The 19629-nt window shown below is 37.3% G+C and overlaps 1 protein-coding gene across 8 annotated transcripts in view; it reads right to left on the reverse strand.

Moving 5' to 3' along the window:
- LOC143032326 (uncharacterized) overlaps positions 1-15810 on the reverse strand; it is an 80471-nt gene extending 64661 nt beyond the window's left edge. For all 8 annotated transcript variants that reach the window (XR_012967101.1, XM_076196878.1, XM_076196877.1 and 5 more), the window contains exons 1-3: positions 15303-15810; positions 14477-14661; positions 13226-13436 (exon numbers count right to left, since the gene is read on the reverse strand). Coding sequence is in view for 7 of the 8 variants with exons in the window: in XM_076196878.1 (XP_076052993.1) it covers positions 13226-13436; positions 14477-14661; positions 15303-15421 (515 nt within the window). In the remaining variant the exon portion in view is untranslated. The remainder of the gene's footprint in view (positions 1-13225; positions 13437-14476; positions 14662-15302) is intronic.
- Between the last annotated feature and the right edge of the window lie 3819 nt (positions 15811-19629).

Consider the following 19629-nt stretch of genomic DNA (forward strand, 5'->3'; position numbering starts at 1 on the left):
AAGGAAAAGGCACAAAATCATTCCCACCCATTCCATCCCTGAATACACTCCACACCCCTCCACCCTCCCTCCCTTCCATCTCAGCACCTCCTGGATGACGGGTCATCCCTGCACCTTGTCCAATCCCATCTACTTTTGATAATTCTTTCACAAATTTTTGCTATTGTACTTGACTGGTCGGGTCTTCTTTATTTCCCCCTATATATATAGCTACTATATTTGCTCTTCTCCTATTTTTTGGAACTTTTCCTTCTTTCAAGGAACTGTTTATTAAGGTATGCATTTTGTCTGCCAGTTCATTCCTGTATTCTCTCAAAATCCAGTTTGCTATTTCATCTAGTCCATGTGATTTTCTGACATCAAGATTACTCAAGTATTTCATTCCTTGTTAATTCTATTTCTTTCATAGGGGGACTTTCTCCTCCCATTCGATATCTCTAGGTTGTATGTTCTCCCTTGTAAACACCAATTTAAAATCTTTGTTCATAATTTCTGCCATTTCTATTTCCTCTGTGTATTCAACTCCTTGTCATAGTTTCTCTAATTCTTGTTTGTTTTTCAGTTTGTTGTTTACAAATCTGTAAAATAGTTTTGGTTGATCTTTACATTTGTCTATGACATCTTTTTCATATTTTCTCTTTTCTTCTCTGCACACTTGTGCATATTCATTTCTATAACAAGTATATATTTTCCATTTTTCAGGTCTTTTGTGTTTCTTCCATTTGGTCCAAGCTTTATCTCTTTTGTCTTTAAACTCCCTACAACTTTTGGGACATAGTTTTACACTCCTTTATAAATTTTTGTCAAAATATTCCATTTCTCTTCCACTGTTGTTTCCTCTTTGTATATTCTTTCCCAGTCTTCTTTTTGAAAGAACTCTTATTTTATACATACATACATACATATACCAAGGCTTTTTCCCCCTTCCAAGGGAGGTAGCCACAAAGGGAAAGGCATAAAAACACTCCCACCCATTTCATCCCTAAATACACTCCACACCCCTCCCACCCTTCCTCTCATCTGAGCACCTCCTGGATGACGGGTCATCCCTGAACCCTGCCCACCGCCCTGGGTCAGAAGCAGTGTCGCAAGACACAGTACATCCACAGCAAGGCCGCTTCATTTAATCGGCGACCCCCCCTCTCCGTCCCCCTTTGCATATAAAGGGAGGACGGGGAGAAATCCCTTCGGGCTGCGTCAAAATGTACTCACACATACTACCCCCCACCCCCCCGCCCATTCCTCCTCATGCAGTCACAACATCATCCATATACAACCATTCTCCACTCACCTCTGTCTTCCGTCCTCTCCCTTCCTTCCTCAACAGACATTCCCCTCTTCCCCAAAGCCCCCTTCACCCCATCCATCCACCTCATCCTAGGACGTCCCCTCATGTTCACTCCCTCCACATCTGCCTTCCATACCTCTTTTACTAGTCTTTCTTCACTCATTCTTTCCATGTGTCCAAACCATCCTAATATTCTTTCATCAACCCTCTCTCCCAAATCCTTTTTCACCCCTGTTCTCCTCCTCACCTCCTCATTTCTCACTCTATCTAGCCTAGTAACCCCCACCATACTTCTCAGACACCTCATCTCAAACACATTCAAACTCCTTCTCTCTTCTTCTCTTATGTTCCACGTTTCTGCCCCATACAGTGCTGTTGGCACAATCACTCCTTCATACAGTCTCCTCTTCGCATCCATTCCCAAATGTTTATTTCTCATTACACTCTTTAAACCACCAAGGCATTTACTCGCTTCTCTCAATCTACATTCTACCTCCACCTTCACTCCACCTTTTCCTGCTACACTTGCACCCAAGTATCTAAAACTATCCAATTCCACCAGTCGCTCTCCCTTAATGTTCACTTCCAGTCTACTGCCACTTTCACCCCTTGTACATCTCATCACCTTACTTTTACCCACATTTATCTTTAGCTTTCTTCTATCACATACTCTCCCAAACTCTGCCACCAGCTTCCTCAATCCCTCCTCTGACCCTGCCACAAGCGCAGTGTCGTCCGCAAACAACAGCTGGCTCACCTCCCACTTTTCTCCATTTTCTTTAACCATCTCCAATCCCTGACCCACTACCCTAGCATTCACCTCTCGCACCACCCCATCCATTTATATAAAAAAAAAAAAAAAAAAAAAAAAAAAAAAAAAAAAAAAATCATACATCAATCTTCTTTTCCTATATTGTTAATTTCTTTTCATGTACTTTTCCTCATTTAGTTCCAGTTCAACCAATATGTGGTCACTTTTACTTATTGGTGTCTTATATTCAATCTTTTCCACTATTTCAGGTTCTGATGTGATTATTAGGTCCAGTCTCGATGGTTCTTCTTCATTTCTATACTTAAGTGTTCTCTTGAATCCACTGCATCATTGTATGGTCGATAATCACCTCCAGTAGAACATTTCTCCATAAGTCATCTCCACCCTTTACTGTCATCTTTTCCCAGCAGATTTCTTTGTAATTTAAGTCACCCATTATAACTATTCTTCCTCCATCTTCCATTATCTTATTCAATGTTATCCTTGTGTCTTCTAACATATTTATATGTTCTCTCTCTTCCCACAAGGCCGTTTTTGGAGGCACATAATTTATTACAAACTTTCTGCTTTTCCTATATCTGTCTTCCACTTCCATCATAATCATCTCTACTCTATTCTTTCCACATGTGACATTCCTCACGTTTATATCCTTCTTAGTCAGGAACATAACTACACCCCCCTTGTTTTGTCTCTCTGTTTCTAATCCAATAATTATATGCATCATGTCCTACACTGTTGGGTGGTAGTGGACCTTTTAATTTTGTCTCTACAATTCCCATTATGTCTGGTTCTTTTTCCTTCAGATAATCATTCAGTTTGTTCAGGCCTGTTATTCATCCATCTATATTTGTGTAAGACACTCTTAATTTTCTGCTACTTCCATTGTATTTTCTGTTTCCCTTTTGTTTTTCTCTGTTATGATCCATTTCCTCACTTTCATATTCACTACTCTCCAATAAAATTCCTCTTTTTCTGACTCTGTTCTTCTCGTTTTTTTCCTTAGCTTCTTGTCTTTTCGTTTTTTCCTCCTCTCTTTCCTCTTTATTCATTTCTCTTTTTATCCATACCTTTTTAAATTGTTTACTGTCTGTTAGTTTTCCTGTTTTTGCTAAGATATTCTCTGCTGTTGTTTGTGACCTGAATTTAATATTAGTTGGTCTGGTCTTATCTGTACTATATTTCCCAAGCCTATATATATTTCTTCAATTTGTTTCCCTATTTCAAGTTCATCTTCCTGAACTAATTCTAATATATTGTTTACTTTTTCTTTTTCCTCCTTAATATTCGTAGTCCTGTTAAGGTTATACTTCCATCCCTAATATAATTATACATTTCTTTTTATCTGCTAAGTCTCTTACTATATTCTCCTTCTCCCTCATTACTTTAATAACTGTATATTCAGTTTGTTCTTTCATCTGCGGTGTCACTATGTCGTTAAATACAATTTCATTGTTCTCTTGGATTTTCTTCCAACCCTGTGCTTCTTTGGCTATGGACTCTTTATTCTCTCTATTATTCCTCTTTAATTCCTCATTCTCATCTTTTACTTCCTTTAACTGTTTTTTTCAATTCTTCTACTTCTTTAGTTAGGTTTTGGTTTTCCTTCTTTAATGGTTCAAATTTATCAACTCGCTGTGCAATCTGTGTGAGCTGACCTAGCCTACTTTCCCAGTGTTGAGCCATTTTTTCTAGTCTTTCCTCTAGCCTTGCTAATCGGGGGAGGTTGGCATCCCCCCCTTCATTAAATCCATTGAAATTATTATCTTCACTTTCCATTTTGTTGTTCTTATTTATATTTCTAAACTTAATGATTTTACTGAAATTATTCTCTTCTCCTGCATCAGCTGGGGACCTTTTGTTGACATTTTTTTTTTTACGTCAGGTGGCGCCCATGTGCCTCCTTCCTCATTTCCTTCCATTTCCCTATGTAATCCCTCCCCTTCTCCTTTTTCATCACCTTCCCACTACACCACAAGCTTTCCCCTTCCTTATAAATACAAAAAGGTACTTCCTCATTGTTGAGATCCACAAACATTTCCCTTCTTCTTCAGAGCTCCAATCTTCGCTGTGAATCAGTCTACGTGTGTGTGTATTTACCTAGTTGTATTTTACGGGAAGGGGAGCTATGCTCGTGGGGTCCCGTCTTCATATCTCATTTTATCTAAACTATTTTTAAATTCATGTATTGTTTTTGCACACACCACTTTCTCATCTAACTTGTTCCAACTGTCTATTACTCTGTGAGGAAAGCTGTTCTTTTTCAAATCTCTTCTATAGCTGTCTTTTTTTATTTTCTTTCCGTGTCCTCTTGTATTTCTGTCATACCATTTTATCAGATTCTCTCTATCAGTAATTTCTATGCCTTTCATGATTCTGTAAATAGCTATCAAATCTCCTCTCTCTCTTCTTTGCTCTAGTGTCTGTAGTTTAAGTTTTTGTAGTCTCTCTTCATATGATAGTTTTGAGAGTGTTGGTGCCAATTTTGTAATTGCTCTTTGTATTCTTTCAAGTTTTTTTATACATTTTTTTCTACTTGGTGACCATATCGTTGCTGCATATTCCAATCTTGGTCTTATCAGGGTGATTAGGATTTTCCTCACCATTTCTTCATCCAGGTATGTAAATGCCACTTTGATTGTTCTTATTAAATTATAAGTTTCTCCAAAAATCTTATTTATATGTTTCTCAGGTGACATATTATTCATAACAATGACTCCCAGGTCCTTCTCATTTTCTACTTTTTTTATTCCTTCTTCTCCCAAATTATATGATCCTGTTATTCTGTTTTTGCTTTTTCCAAATTCCATTATACTACACTTTTTAGTGTTGAACTCCATCTCCCACTTCCTACTCCATTCTTGTACTTTATTTAGATCTCTCTGTAGTGATTCACAATCTTCTTCAGTTTTCACTCTTTTCAGTAGTTTTGCATCATCTGCAAAGAAGCTCATATAGCTTTCAATTCCTTCATCCATATCATTAATATATATAGCAAACATTATTGGGGCCAGAACTGTTCCCTGCGGGACACCGCTTATTACTTCATTCCATTTTGAGTGCTGGTCTCTTATCACTACTCTCATTTTTCTTTCTTGCAAAAAGTCTTCCATCCAATTTAGTAATTTACCTTGTATTCCTCCTTCATATTCTAATTTCTTAAGCAACTTCTTATGTGGTACTTTGTCAAAAGCTTTTTTTAGGTCTAGAAATGCACAATCAGCCCATCCATCTCTTTCTTGTATTATATCTATTAGCCTTGAATAGAAACATATTAAATTGGTGACGCATGATCGTCCTTGTCTGAATCCAAATTGCCTTGGATTTAGTACGTTGTTTTTTTCCAAGTATTTTACCCATCTACTTTTGATAATTCTTTCACAAATTTTTGCTATTGTACTTGTTAGAGAGACTGGTCTATAGTTGGTAGGTTCTTCTTTATTTCCTCCTTTATATATAGGTACTATATTTGCTTTTTTCCAATCTTCTGGAACTTTTCCTTCTTTTAAGGAACTGCTTATTATGCTATGTATTTTGTCTGCCAGTTCATTCCTGCATTCTTTCAGAATCCAGTTTGCTATTTAATCTGGCCCATGCGATTTTCTGACATCAAAATTACCCAAGTGTGTCAATATTTCATTCTTTGTTACTTCTATTTCTTCCATAGGGGGGACTTTTTCTTTCCACTCAATCTCTTCAGGTTGTATATTTTCCCTTGTAAACACTGATTTAAAATGTTTGTTCATAATTTCTGCCATTTCCATTTCCTCAGTGTATTCAACTCCTCCTTGTCTTAATTTCTCCAAGTCTTGTTTGTTTTTCAGTTTATTGTTTACAAATCTGTAGAATAGTTTTGGTTGATCTTTACACTTTTCTATAACATCTTTTTCATATTTTCTTTTTTCCTCTCTGCACTTTTGTACATATTCATTTCTATAACCAGTATATATTTTCCATTTTTCAGGTCTTCTGTATTTTTTCCATCTGGTCCAGGCTTTGTCTCTTTTGTCTTTTAACTCACTACAACTTTTGTTGTACCAGCATTTTACATATTCTTTTTCTTGTTTTTGTCTTGGGACATACTTTTCCACTCCTTTTTTGTAAATTTTTGTCAAAATATTCCATTTCTCTTCCACTGATGTTTCTTCTTTGTATATTTCTTCCCAGTTTTCTTGTTGGAAGAATTCTCTTATTTTATCAAAGTTTGTTTTTTCATACATCATTCTTCCTTTTCTATATTGTTCATTTCTTTTCATATATTTTTCTTCATTAAGTTCCAGTTCAATCAATATGTGGTCACTTTTGCCTATTGGTGTTTTATATTCAATCTTGTCCACTATTCTAGGTTCAGATGTAATTATTAAGTCTAGTCTCGATGGTTCTTCTTCATTTCTATACCTAGTGTTCTCTTGTATCCATTGTGTCATTGAATGGTCAGTAATCATCTCAAGTAGAGCATTTCCCCATGAGTCATCACCACTCTTTACTGTCATTTCTTCCCAGCAGATTTCTTTGCAATTAAAGTCGCCCATCATAACTATTCTTCCTCCGTCTTCCATTATTTTAGTTAATGCTATCTTTGTGTCCTCTAACATACTTTTATGTTCACTCTCCTCCCATGAGGCTGTTTTCGGAGGCACATAATTGATCACAAATTTTCTGCTCTTCTTATCTCGGTCTTCCACTTCTATCATAATCATCTCTACTGTATTCTTTCCATATATGACACCTTTCACGTTTATATCCTTCTTAGTCAGGAACATAACTCCACCCCCTTGTTTTTTCTCTCTGTTTCTAATCCAATAATTGTATGCATCATGTCCTACACTATTGGGTGGTAGTGGGCCTTTTAATTTTGTTTCTACAATTCCCATTATGTCCGGTTCTTTTTCTTTCAAATAATCATTCAGTTCATTCAATCCTGTTATCAATCCATCTATATTTGTGTAAGACGCTCTTAGTTTTCTGCCACTTCCATTGTGTTCTGTTTCCCTTATGTTTTTCTTTTGTATGTCGAACTCCTTTATTTTCATGTTCACTACTCTCCAATAGAATCTATCTTTCTCTGACTCCGTTCTTTCCTCGTTTTTTGCCTTAGCTTCAAGTCTTTTCTGCTTTTCTGCCTCTCTTTCCTCCTTATTCATTTCTCTTTTTATCCATACCTTTTTATATTGATCATTTGTTGCTAGTTTCCCTGTTTTGGATAGAATTTTCTCTGCCGTTGTTTGTGACCTGAATTTAATCTTAATTGGTCTGGTCTTATCTGTACTATATTTTCCGAGTCTGAATTTTTCCTCAATTTCCTTTATAATTTCTGGTTCATCTTCCTGGACTAATCTTAATAAACTGCTTACTCTTTCATTTTCCTCCTTGATTCTTGCGGTTCTATCTGGGTTATGTTTCTCTTCCATTCCTAATATAATTATACATTTCTTTTTGTCAGCTAATTCTCTTACTATATTCTCCTTCTGTCTCATCACTTTAATAACTGAGTCTTCATTATGTTCTTTCAATTGCTGTTTGACTATGTCAGTGAATGAAACCTTATTCCCTTCTTGGGTTGTTCTCCAATTTTTAGCTTCTTTAGCTATTGTCTCTCTGTTTTCATTACTATTCTTCTTCAATTTCTCATTCTCCTCCTTTACATTTCTTAACTGTCTTTTTAGGTCCTCTATTTCATCAGTTAAGTTTCTGTTTGCCTTCTCTAGTTGTTCCAACCTTTCAATTCTCTGGAAAATGGAGTCAACATTACCTAACCTACTTTCCAAGTCCTCGATCACCTTATCAACTCTCTCCTCTAGTCTTATCAGTCAGGGGGGGGTTGTGTCCCCCCCACCCTCTTTAAATCCCTGGAACATATTCTCATCACTTTCTACTGTATTGCTCCTCTCTATACTTCTAATCTTTACATTTTTATTAGACATTTCATCATCGCTCAGTCTTTTGTTTACCTTTTGATTGTCTGGCTGGGCCAAGTCTACTCCCTCCTCATTTCCTTCCATTTCCCTCAGTAATACCTCCCCTTTTCCTCTTTCCCTACTTTCCCACTACTCCACGAGCAATTTCCCCCCCACCCTGTAAAAACACTAGGCACTTCTCTTTGCGTTGGGATCCACAGACTTCAGTTTTCTTCAGAACGTCATACAAGCCGTCCATTCGCTGAAGTGTGTGTGTGTGTGTGTGTATTTACCTAGTTGTATTTTACGGGAAGGGGAGCTATGCTCGTGGGGTCCCGTCTTCATATCTCATTTTATCTAAACTATTTTTAAATTCATGTATTGTTTTTGCACACACCACTTTCTCATCTAACTTGTTCCAACTGTCTATTACTCTGTGAGGAAAGCTGTTCTTTTTCAAATCTCTTCTATAGCTGTCTTTTTTTATTTTCTTTCCGTGTCCTCTTGTATTTCTGTCATCCCATTTTATCAGATTCTCTCTATCAGTAATTTCTATGCCTTTCATGATTCTGTAAATAGCTATCAAATCTCCTCTCTCTCTTCTTTGCTCTAGTGTCTGTAGTTCAAGTTTTTCTAGTCTCTCTTCATATGATAGTTTTGAGAGTGTTGGTGCCAATTTTGTAATTGCTCTTTGTATTCTTTCAAGTTTTTTTATACATTTTTTTGTACTTGGTGACCATATCGTTGCTGCATATTCCAATCTTGGTCTTATCAGGGTGATTAGGATTTTCTTCACCATTTCTTCATCCAGGTATGTAAATGCAACTTTGATTGTTCTTATATAATTATAAGTTTCTCCAAAAATCTTATTTATATGTTTCTCAGGTGACATATTATTCATAACAATGACTCCCAGGTCCTTCTCATTTTCTACTTTTTTATTCCTTCTTCTCCCAATTTATATGCTCCTGTCATTCTGTTTTTGCTTTTTCCAAATTCCATTATACTACACTTTTTTGTATTGAACTCCTTCTCCCACTTCCTACTACATTCCTGTACTTTATTTAGATCTCTCTGTAGTGATTCACAATCTTCTTCAGTTTTCACTCTTTTCAGTAGTTTTGCATCATCTGCAAAGAAGCTCATATAGCTTTCAATTCCTTCATCCATATCATTAATATATATAGCAAACATTATTGGGGCCAGAACTGTTCCCTGCGGAACACCGCTTATTACTTCATCCCATTTTGAGTGCTGGTTTCTTATCACTACTCTCATTTTTCTTTCTTGCAAAAAGTCTTCCATCCAATTTAGTAGTTTGCCCTGTATTCCTCCTTCAGTTTCTAATTTCTTAAGCAACTTCTTATGTGGTACTTTGTCAAAAGCTTTCTTTAGGTCTAGAAATGCACAGTTCGCCCATCCATCTCTTTCTTGTATTATATCTATTAGCCTTGAATAGAAACATATTAAATTGGTGACGCATGATCGTCCTTGTCTGAATCCAAATTGCCTTGGATTTAACACTTTGTTTTTTTCTAAATATTTTACCCATCTACTTTTGATAATTCTTTCACAAATTTTTGCTATTGTACTTGTTAGAGAGACTGGTCTATAGTTGGTAGGTTCTTTATTTCCTCCTTTATATATAGGTACTATATTTGCTTTTTTCCAATCTTCTGGAACTTTTCCTTCTTTCAAGGAACTATTTAGTATGCTATGTATTTTGTCTGCCAGTTCATTCCTGCATTCTTTCAGTATCCAGTTTGCTATTTCATCTGGTCCATGCAATTTTCTGACATCAAGATTACTCAAGTGTGTTAATATTTCATTCTTTGTTACTTCTATTTCTTCCATAGGGGGGACTTTCTCTTTCCATTCGTTCTCTTCAGGTTGTATGTTCTCCCTTGTAAACACTGATTTAAAATGTTAGTTTATAATTTCCGCCATTTCCATTTCCTCAGTGTATTCAACTCCCTCTTGTCTTAATTTCTCCAAGTCTTGTTTGTTTTTCAGTTTATTGTTTACAAATCTGTAGAATAGTTTTGGTTGATCTTTACACTTTTCTATGATATCTTTTTCATATTTTCTCTTTTCCTCTCTGCACGTTTGTACATATTTATTTCTATAACAGGTATATATTTTCCATTTTTCAGGTCTTCTGTCTTTTTTCCATCTGGTCCAGGCTTTGTCTCTTTTGTCTTTTAACTCCCTACAACTTTTTGTTGTACCAGCATTTTACATATTCTTTTTCTTGTTTTTGTCTTGGGACATACTTTTCCACTCCTTTTTTGTAAATTTTTGTCAAAATATTCCATTTCTCTTCTACTGTTGTTTCTTCTACTTCCATCATTATCATCTCTACTGTATTCTTTCCATATGTGACACCCTTCACGTTTATATCCTTCTTAGTCAGGAACATAACTCCACCCCCTTCCTTTTTCACTCTGTTTCTAATCCAATAATTAATTATATGCATCATGTCCTACACTGTTGGGTGGTAGTGGACCTTTTAATTTTGTTTCTACAATTCCCATTATGTCTGGTTCTTTTTCTTTCAAATAATCATTCAGCTCATTCAATCCTGTTATTAATCCATCTATATTTGTGTAAGACACTCTTAGTTTTCTGCCACTTCCATTGTGTTCTCTGTTTCCCTTTTGTTTTTCTCTTGTATGTCGACTTTCTTTAGTTTCATATTCACTACTCTCCAATAGAATCTCTCTTTTTCTGACTCCGTTCTTATCTCGTTTTTTTCCTTAGCTTCAAGTCTTTTCTGTTTTTCTTCCTCTCTTTCCTCTTTATTCATTTCCCTTTTATCCATACCTTTTTATATTGTTCACTTGTTGCTAGTTTCCCTGTTTTGGATAAGATATTCTCAGCCGTAGTTTGTGACCTGAATTTAATCTTAATTTATCTGGTCTTGTCTGTACTATATTTCCCGAGCCTGAATTTCTCTTCGATTTGTTTCATTATTTCTGGTTCATCTTCCTGAACTAATTCTAGTAAATTTCTTACTTTTTCATTTTCCTCTTTGATTCTTGTGGTTCTATCTGGGTTATGTTTCTCTTCCATTCCTAATATAATTATACATTTCTTTCTGTCTGCTAAGTCTCTTACTATATTGTCCTTCTGTCTCATCACTTTAATAACTGAGTTTTCAGTTTGTTCATTCATTTGCTGTCTGATTATGTCAGTGAATGCAACTTTGCTATTTTCTTGGATTTTTTTCCAACCCTCCTTGTTCTCCTTATTAGTCTCCTTTAAGACTTTATTCTCTTCTTTTACTTCTTTTAACTGTTTTTTTTAATTCTTCAATTTCCTTAGTTAAGTTTTTGTTCGCCTTCTCTAGTTCTTCCAATTTTTCAACCCTCCGTATAATGTTGTTAACATGACCGAACCTACGCTCCAAGTCCTCGATCATCTTATCGACCTTCTCTTCTAGTCTTGTCAGTCAGGGGGTGTTTGTGTCCCCCCCACCCTCTTTAAATCCCTGGAAAATATTCTCATCACCTTCTACTGTATTGCTCTTATCTATACTTCTAATCTTTACATTTTTATTAGACATTTCATTGTCGCTCAGCTGGTCGGGGGGTCGTTTGTTTACCTTTTGCCTGTCTGCCTAGGCCAAGTCCTCTCCTTCCTCATTTCCTTCCATTTCCCTCAGCAATCCCTCCCCTTCTCCTCTTTCCCTACTTTCCTACTACCCCACGAGCAATTTCCCCCCCACCCTGTAAATACAATAGGCACTTCTCTTTGCGTTGGGATCCACGAGACTTCAATTTTCTTCAGAACGTCTTCTAAGCCGTCCGTTCATTGAAGTGTGTGTGTGTGTGTGGTTGACTTTCTATGTCACTGGCTGAAAGTAATGAGGAGAGGAGAGCAGTCACTCTTTATGAGTGAAAAGTGAAAGAAATACAGTTAAAGTTGAGAGAGAGAGAGAGAGAGAGAGAGAGAGAGAGAGAGAGAGAGAGAGAGAGAGAGAGAGAGAGAGAGAGAGAGAGAGAGAGAGAGAGAGAGAGAGAGAGAGAGAGAGAGAGAGAGAGAGAGAGAGGAGAGAGAAGAGAGAGTCTCTGACCCAATTCAGAGACCTAGCATCAGCCCCTCAGGGCAGCACCTCCTGATGATAATGAGGGGGGTGATGGGTTTTGAAAACAGGCAGCTTTGCTGTCTATCTTCCATGACCACCGCATGCAAGTACTTGTCATTGTTTCTTATCGGTACTGCATTTTATACACATGCTTTGATAAAGAGTATCTTAGAGTATATTTTTCAAACACTTCATCTCAATCAGATTCACTTTTTTCCTCTCTGCCTCCCTTATATTCCAAGTGCATATAGTTCCACAATTACAAGCCATTTGGATATACAAGTTCAAGAACTGTGAATGAAAATAAACTCGTATATCATATTCTCTCTCAATTTTGCATATCGGTATTCCCTTATCACCACTAGGGATGTGGCCATTTTATACCCATTAATTCACATTCAATTAATAATAATAATATAAATAATAATAATAATAATGGTCAAGTTCCAATTACATTAATTTATAAGAAAAAAATCAATTACATTTTAACTAAAATTGAAGAGCACACCAACTCTATTTCAATTCAAAGATTTATTGGCTACACGCATAATTATTAATCATAAGATTATGATAATGGAGTACTTTATAGTGATTTAAATCAGAGGGAGATAGTTATCCTAACACTGCCCATAGTCCCAGGGGCAATGTGTCACTTGCAAGAAATACGAGACAACAGATTTATTCTTTTCCCTCTGCCCAACTCGGCTGCAACTCCAATAATGCCACATAGGCCAAATCTTCCTCCCATCTCTCTAGAAGCTTATGTGTAAGTACACGAATAATAAAAATTGAGTTTGTTTTTGACCTGTGACACCACATCAAGAAAAAGATTGTACAGGAGACTGAGGCTATGAAAAAGTGGGCAAGAAAAGTTGACTACAGCTTAGTACATGCCAATAATATTGTTCTGCTAATCAAGGCACTGGAGGGTACTGAGTTTAGTAAGGTTTGTTAGGAAAATATAAGAAAGTTAATGTATCAAATTGTAAGGTAATAGTGATATCCACAAGTGGAGGGCACAAGGTTGAAATACAACTGAATAGGGAGGTAACAGAAAAAGTTAGAAGTTGCCTAATCTAACCTTTGGTAAAAGTAATTTTTAATTACATGTCCTCTGAAAACTAAACTCAGCTTCAATAAACCAGAATTGAACTAACGTAAACTCAAAACCTGATCAATTGTACCTGAATGTTCCAAAGAGCAGCACAAGAAGGTGTTGAGTTACAACCGGCATTGAGGTAATGAGTCGATGGATTTCGTCGCGCTGTTGTTCTGTGTCCGACAGCTGAATGATGTTAAACAGCTGATGCTCTCCCTCCTTCCCAAAGATACCCTCAGGAAGTTTTCGCAGAAACTTTTTCAGAACAGATGCTATAGTGTATACTGAAAAGTTATCTGCAATTGGAAAAAAAATATATATATATATTTTTGTGTAGCTAGGTAAGATATTTTCTTGCAGGCAGACGAGGTTAAAAGCTATTGAAGATTTATTTTTGATTATCTTCTTGCGTATAGTCTCTATATGACGAATATTTGACTTATCATTTTCTGTAAGTCTGCTTAGGAGATCTCTTATATTGGCCGACGTTTCGGAACTCTCTTGTTCCATCTTCCAGGGCGAATTGTTGTGTCAAGTTTTCTGTGTAGATTATATATGTGATGTACGGATCATGGACACTGTATCGAGGAAAATTTGGATGCTCATTGGTGAATGGTAGCCAATGAGCGTGTGTTGTTTTCACTGGGAGAGACCCGCGAGTGAAAACAACACACGCTCATTGGCTACCAAATATTCATCGTATAGAGACTATACGCAAGAAGATAATAAAAAATGAATCTTCAATAGCTTTTAACCTCGTCTGCCTGCAAGAATATATATATATATATATTTATAAAATAATAATAATAATAATAATAATAATTCAACATCAAATAGCCATTACTTTTAAATTCTTTTAACTAGTGATGATGAGCTTTAATTGCAGTATTAACTCGTTCCACTTGGCATAACAATTATCCAGTATTTGTAAAGTACAATTTCTATTTTTGCTTAATATTCTCCAGAGGAGTATAAATCACCACATATTTGTACACAATATAATAACTTGTACGATAACTGAGTGATGAATCCCTGATTTCAGTGAAAATGCATATGATAAATTTCCCTTCAGAAGTAAAAACACAAGGTAAGCATATGTACCTATGGATTAAGAAGCTCTCCCACTGGGACTTGAACTCTTGCATGAGTGACTGCTTACCACAAAGCAAGGATGTTACCATTGTACTAACCTAACTGTACAAAAGGAACAATCTGTACTTGTACATTCAAGTTTAGTACAATGGTACATTCTTTGTGGTAAGCAGTCTCACATGCAAGAGTTTGAATCACAGTGGCAGAGCTTCTTAATCCATTTGTCAAAACTTCACCTACATACCTATGTTGACAAGTCTTCCATTTTGAAGAAAGTGTATAAGTTTTTTCATGGAACCCTGATGCCCAGGTGCCCTGAACACATCTTTCTTGGTGGGTCCTTCCTTGTTCAGTTTGAGGATGAGTACAAGCAGTGGCCCAGGAATGTCATTCTTGCAAACCTGCTCTAAGGGCACACCAAACTTCACCCTGCAAAATAAACCAAAGTCCTGAATATAAAAAGAATCAAAACGGGAAGCTTTAAGAATACCTCTCAAAATGAGACCATGAACCTAATATATGGAGAAGATTGATCAAGACTGAGAGGGGGAGGGATTGTATACAGTTTAGAGTGAAGACTATTATTCACAGATCATAGACTACAAAATGAAAATAAAATCAATACAAGACTATATTCCTGCCTAAAGACACAATTAATTATGCATCTATATATTATATATATATACATATATATATATATATAAATATATATATATATATATACATACACATATCTATCTTATGAATTACAAAAATTGGTTATTCATTGATGAAATAAAGAATGAAAATGTCATAATATATGCAAAAACCCAAAGCTATGTATATATAAAAAAAGCAGTGTGTAAGCTATATGTGCCATACAAGCGAGAGCTAGCAATATGAAAGCATGCCCAAAAGAAAATATTGTTCTGTGCAAAATAGAACACTCCTTCCATATGCCATCACCATTATCTGCACGTGCTCCCTTGAAGCCAAGCAAACGGACTTCACACCAAGTAATACCAGTGATGTACGACTGTGTCAGAAACAAGTGGTGTGGTGAAACCTGCCATTCATGAGTGGCACCGCACCTTCCAATGATCCAATAGTTGGGGTAGTGCTGAATGCAGGGGGAGCACGGGATGGAAGGGGACGATGGTGCTCGCCAATGGTCTCCTCCAGCTCCTCCCCTTGCCAACATCATCTTCATGGTGTGTTGTACTTGCCGTCCTTTAAACTTGTTCGACGACTTGCATTATGTACAATGTCTGGGCATCACAGGCTTATACATGTACATATGTTGCAAATGTTTTTGTTCCTTGATGCAACCATTCAAATTTCTTTTGTACTATACATACATTTTTCCTAATACAAACTCATTATGTTTGGGTGCAGTCTTTGCATGGCTTCTCAAATAATACTGGTTTAGTGTCTTCTGTTATACAATTTTTACTGGCACTTTTCTGGTAGTATCAATCATCTAAACTTATGTGTTTTCATTATTTCACCTTGGAGCAAATCTGATTCAGATGGAGTACCCTCCTTGATTTGCCATTGTTTCAACTTTCTTTGTACCCAAATCTTGTTGAAGAGTCCATCTAGAAAGGAAGTGCACATTTAGATGCAACACAAGTCAAATAAAAATAAGCAAATAAGCACACTTCAAGATTAAAACTTCACTAAATCAATGTTAATATGAAAATCATAAAACATAAAACCAAAACAAGCTATACAACCATGCACACAGCAACATATCTAATTCACTTTGGATTAATACAGTACTTGTAAATTATAGTAAATTTTTTCTTTCCTTTTATGCACATGCTATGAAATTAACATGGAACCCCAAATTATGACCACCAAATTCACAGGGCTTTTAAGTTCTCTGTAAAGGTTATCCAGTGTTGAAAACAGGTGGTATATTATGGTATACCTTCAAATACACAAAAGCATTTAAAAATAACACATACACCTTGCTCATTTAATCCTGAAGTCACTAACTGCCACTTGTGTGGAGGTTTGGGCCCCAAGACATAAACCTTCTTCAAGAATTGGTATTTTATGTCCTAGGATAATTCCCAAAGTGGTTATGTTCTTGCCCAAATGTCCACACAAATGGTGGTTGGCGAGTGCTGGATTAAGAGATCTAGGTGTATATAATGACCAATACGTTTACAACCTGAAACACAATGGCAAAAGCCGACAAGACTGTGAGAATCAACACTGTGTGAGATCGAAAACTTTATTGTTATAACGTTTTGCTTGTTACAGCTTTTTCAAGTACAGACATATGGCAAACACTCTGAGTACATATAGGCCGACAAGGAAGGAACTGGGAGAGGTTATCGGGGGGGGGGGGGTGGTTGGGGGTGGGGCGTTGGGGGTTTGTGTGTGAGAAGGGGACGAGTAGGACTTGGTGGAGATAAAGGAGGACATTTCGGACAGTTCAACAAACTGTCCGAAATGTCTTCCTTTATCTCCACCAAGTCCCACTCGTCCCCTTCTCACACACACCCCCCCTCTGCCCCTCCACCAACCACCCACCCCTCCCTGATAACCTCTCCCAGTTCCTTCCCCATCGGCCTATATGTACTCAGAGTGTTTGCCATATGTATGTACTTGAAAAAGCTGTAACAAGCGAAACGTCGTACCAATAAAGGTTTCGATCTCACACGGTGTTGATTCTCACATTTACAACCCCCAAAATTGTTCAGAAAAAGCTATGCAGAGAAATGTCATATCTATTGAAGATGAGTCTAATGGAACGAAGAATGATGGTATGGTAATGCAAAAAACCATATATGCATATGTTATCATTAACTTGCACCAAACACTTGATTTTACAGAACACCAAATTCATGCTTAACGTTTTTTAATATAATATTACTCCTAATCATAAAATTCTATTTTCTATCTCCTCTGTATCAGGTGTCATTTTCATTTTTATACGGGCACAAAGTTATTCTAGTTACATTCATGGCACCCCACACCCTCAATGGCACTGGGGTTACTGACTAGCATTCTCTCTCTTTCAATGTATGACACCCAACTCCTCAATAATGTTGCAAATCATTTCTGACAAAACTCTTTGGTGGCTCACTGCTGTATATGTTGGTCAATGGAACACTTGATCCACTTGACCAATTTTCCTGTATTCACAAAAGCCTTAACTCCTAGTGCACCCAGAAGTCCTGACAACTGTGGTCACTTTACCCTTTTCGGAACACAGCAAAATTAAATGGCCCACTGAAATAGCCAGAACAAGTCAATCAGTTCCCCCTATTGAGTAAACAGCCTGTCACACTCTGAATAAACAACAAAACAAAACTTCTCCATTCTCTGTGACCATACCAGTTGTATTGTACATCTCTACATTATGCACACTTTGTCCAATATCCAACCCTCTCTTCAAATAAAATCACCTGGTAGAAACCAAATCTACAAAGTCCAAGTTTTCAGTTGTTTGGTGCCTTTCTAGTGGTGAAGATATATATATTAGGGTAGAATGGAGAACCTATAAAGCACTCTCGAACTCCAAAGATAGTCTTCAGGTCAACACTGAAGGACTTTATTCTAATAATGTTCACTCCTGGGATGACAAATGGTGTCTTGACTGGGCAAGGTCCCATTCTATGAATTGTACAGCCCTCACTGTTCTCCCAAACCTCTGATTAATTATCTTTCGGCATTCACCAGAACAAAAGCTAGCAAGTAATGTCACCTATCCTCATTTTTTTTTCTCACTCCCACAGTCTTTGTTTGAGCCCATGCGGGGATGTTTACGGAAGAGACACACTGTGCAGAGAGGAAGTGGAATGGTGTAGCTAGTCAGAGGAGCATAGGGGGCAGTGGAAAAGAGAGGCTACAGCTGTTAAAGTTGTTTCTGGAGAAAGTGAGAGTGATGGGTGGTGGGAAAGGGCTGAAGAAAACCATCTGGTATTTATTAGTCAGTAAACAACTGAGTTACGTTGCCATAATTAAGGGGGGTTGCAACTTCTTCAGGAGTGCAACAGATGGATGGTTGGGGGGGGGAGAAGGGGGCAACAAGGTTAGTGGGGAGAGTGGGAGAGAGGGGAAGCGGGGTAGAGAAAAGTAAGGAGAGAGGGAGGAAGAGAAGGGGAGGGGAAGTGAGATAGGGAAGGGATTGGGAGTGTGGAAAGGTAAACAAGAGGAGAGGAAGAGAGAGGGAGGGGGGATGTGACTGAGAGAAGGAAGAGGATATGATAGAAGATGGGAGGGAGGGAGGGAAAAATGGAAGAATGGAGGGAAGATGGAAGGGAAGAAAAGAGGGAAGAAAGGAGGAAAGGTGGGAGGAAGAGAGGGAAAAAGGAAAGAAGAGAAGATGTGAGGAAGAAAGGAGAAGAAATGGGATGAAAGATGGGAGGGAAGAAGGGAGGAAGGGAGGAAGGGAGAAGAAGGGAGAAGACGGGAGGGGAGGAGAGGGGAGGATGGAGGGAAAGTGATCCATGAGGAAATTCATGCTGCAAAGACGGGAAAGTGACTTAGTGAATTGAGCAACAGGAGTAGGAAGACACGGGTACAAGGTGGGTTGACCCCTTCATCACAGTGACACACCTTAATGATTTTATTCTGGGTGGCGACTGACAATTTCATTCACATAAAGATATATATATATTTATAAACTTTTTTATCCCACAGTCGGAAAAAGAAGACACTAATGTCGAACGTTCTGTATATTTCGATCACTAACTGTGACCACTCTTCAGCATAATGAATAAATAGTGGAAGGCATAAGCTTATATACAAAAATGTGAGGTGGAAAAGGAACAAGCTCAGGTTACGTGACCGATGCTCTGCAGGTCGCGTGGGGTTTTGTGACCTTGGAGTAAATGAGGTAGCACTTGGTTGACTGCTGAGGTAGTAATGCAGTCAGGTGACCACTGATCATTTGATATGTTGAAATTAGGGAAATGGTCAGTGGTCACCTGACTGCATTACTACCTCAGCAGTCAACCAAGTGCTACCTCATTTACTCCAAGGTCACAAAACCCCACGCGACCTGCGGAGCATCGGTCACGTAACCTGAGCTTGTTCCTTTTCCAGCTCACATTTTTGTATATAAGCTTATGCCTTCCACTATGTATTCATTATGCTGAAGAGGGTCACAGTTAGTGATCGAAATATACAGAACGTTCGACATTAGTGTCTTCTTTTTCCGACTGTGGGATAAAAAAGTTTATTTTATCAATGTGCTACGACATTACTTTATAGTGATATATATATATATATATATATATATATATATATAATGGTTTATGTAACACGTTTTCCCAATTTCATTCTATATATATATATAATGGTTTATGCAACACGTTTTCCCAATTTCATTCTGATCCCTTCTTTTCCTTTAACCGTCCTGCCCCCACGCGATTTTATTCAGCTATGCTAGACCCTCCC

Source organism: Oratosquilla oratoria, chromosome 13, assembly GCF_046742065.1.
Source record: "Oratosquilla oratoria isolate Oo_2021 chromosome 13, ASM4674206v1, whole genome shotgun sequence".
Lineage (NCBI taxonomy): Eukaryota > Metazoa > Arthropoda > Malacostraca > Stomatopoda > Squillidae > Oratosquilla > Oratosquilla oratoria.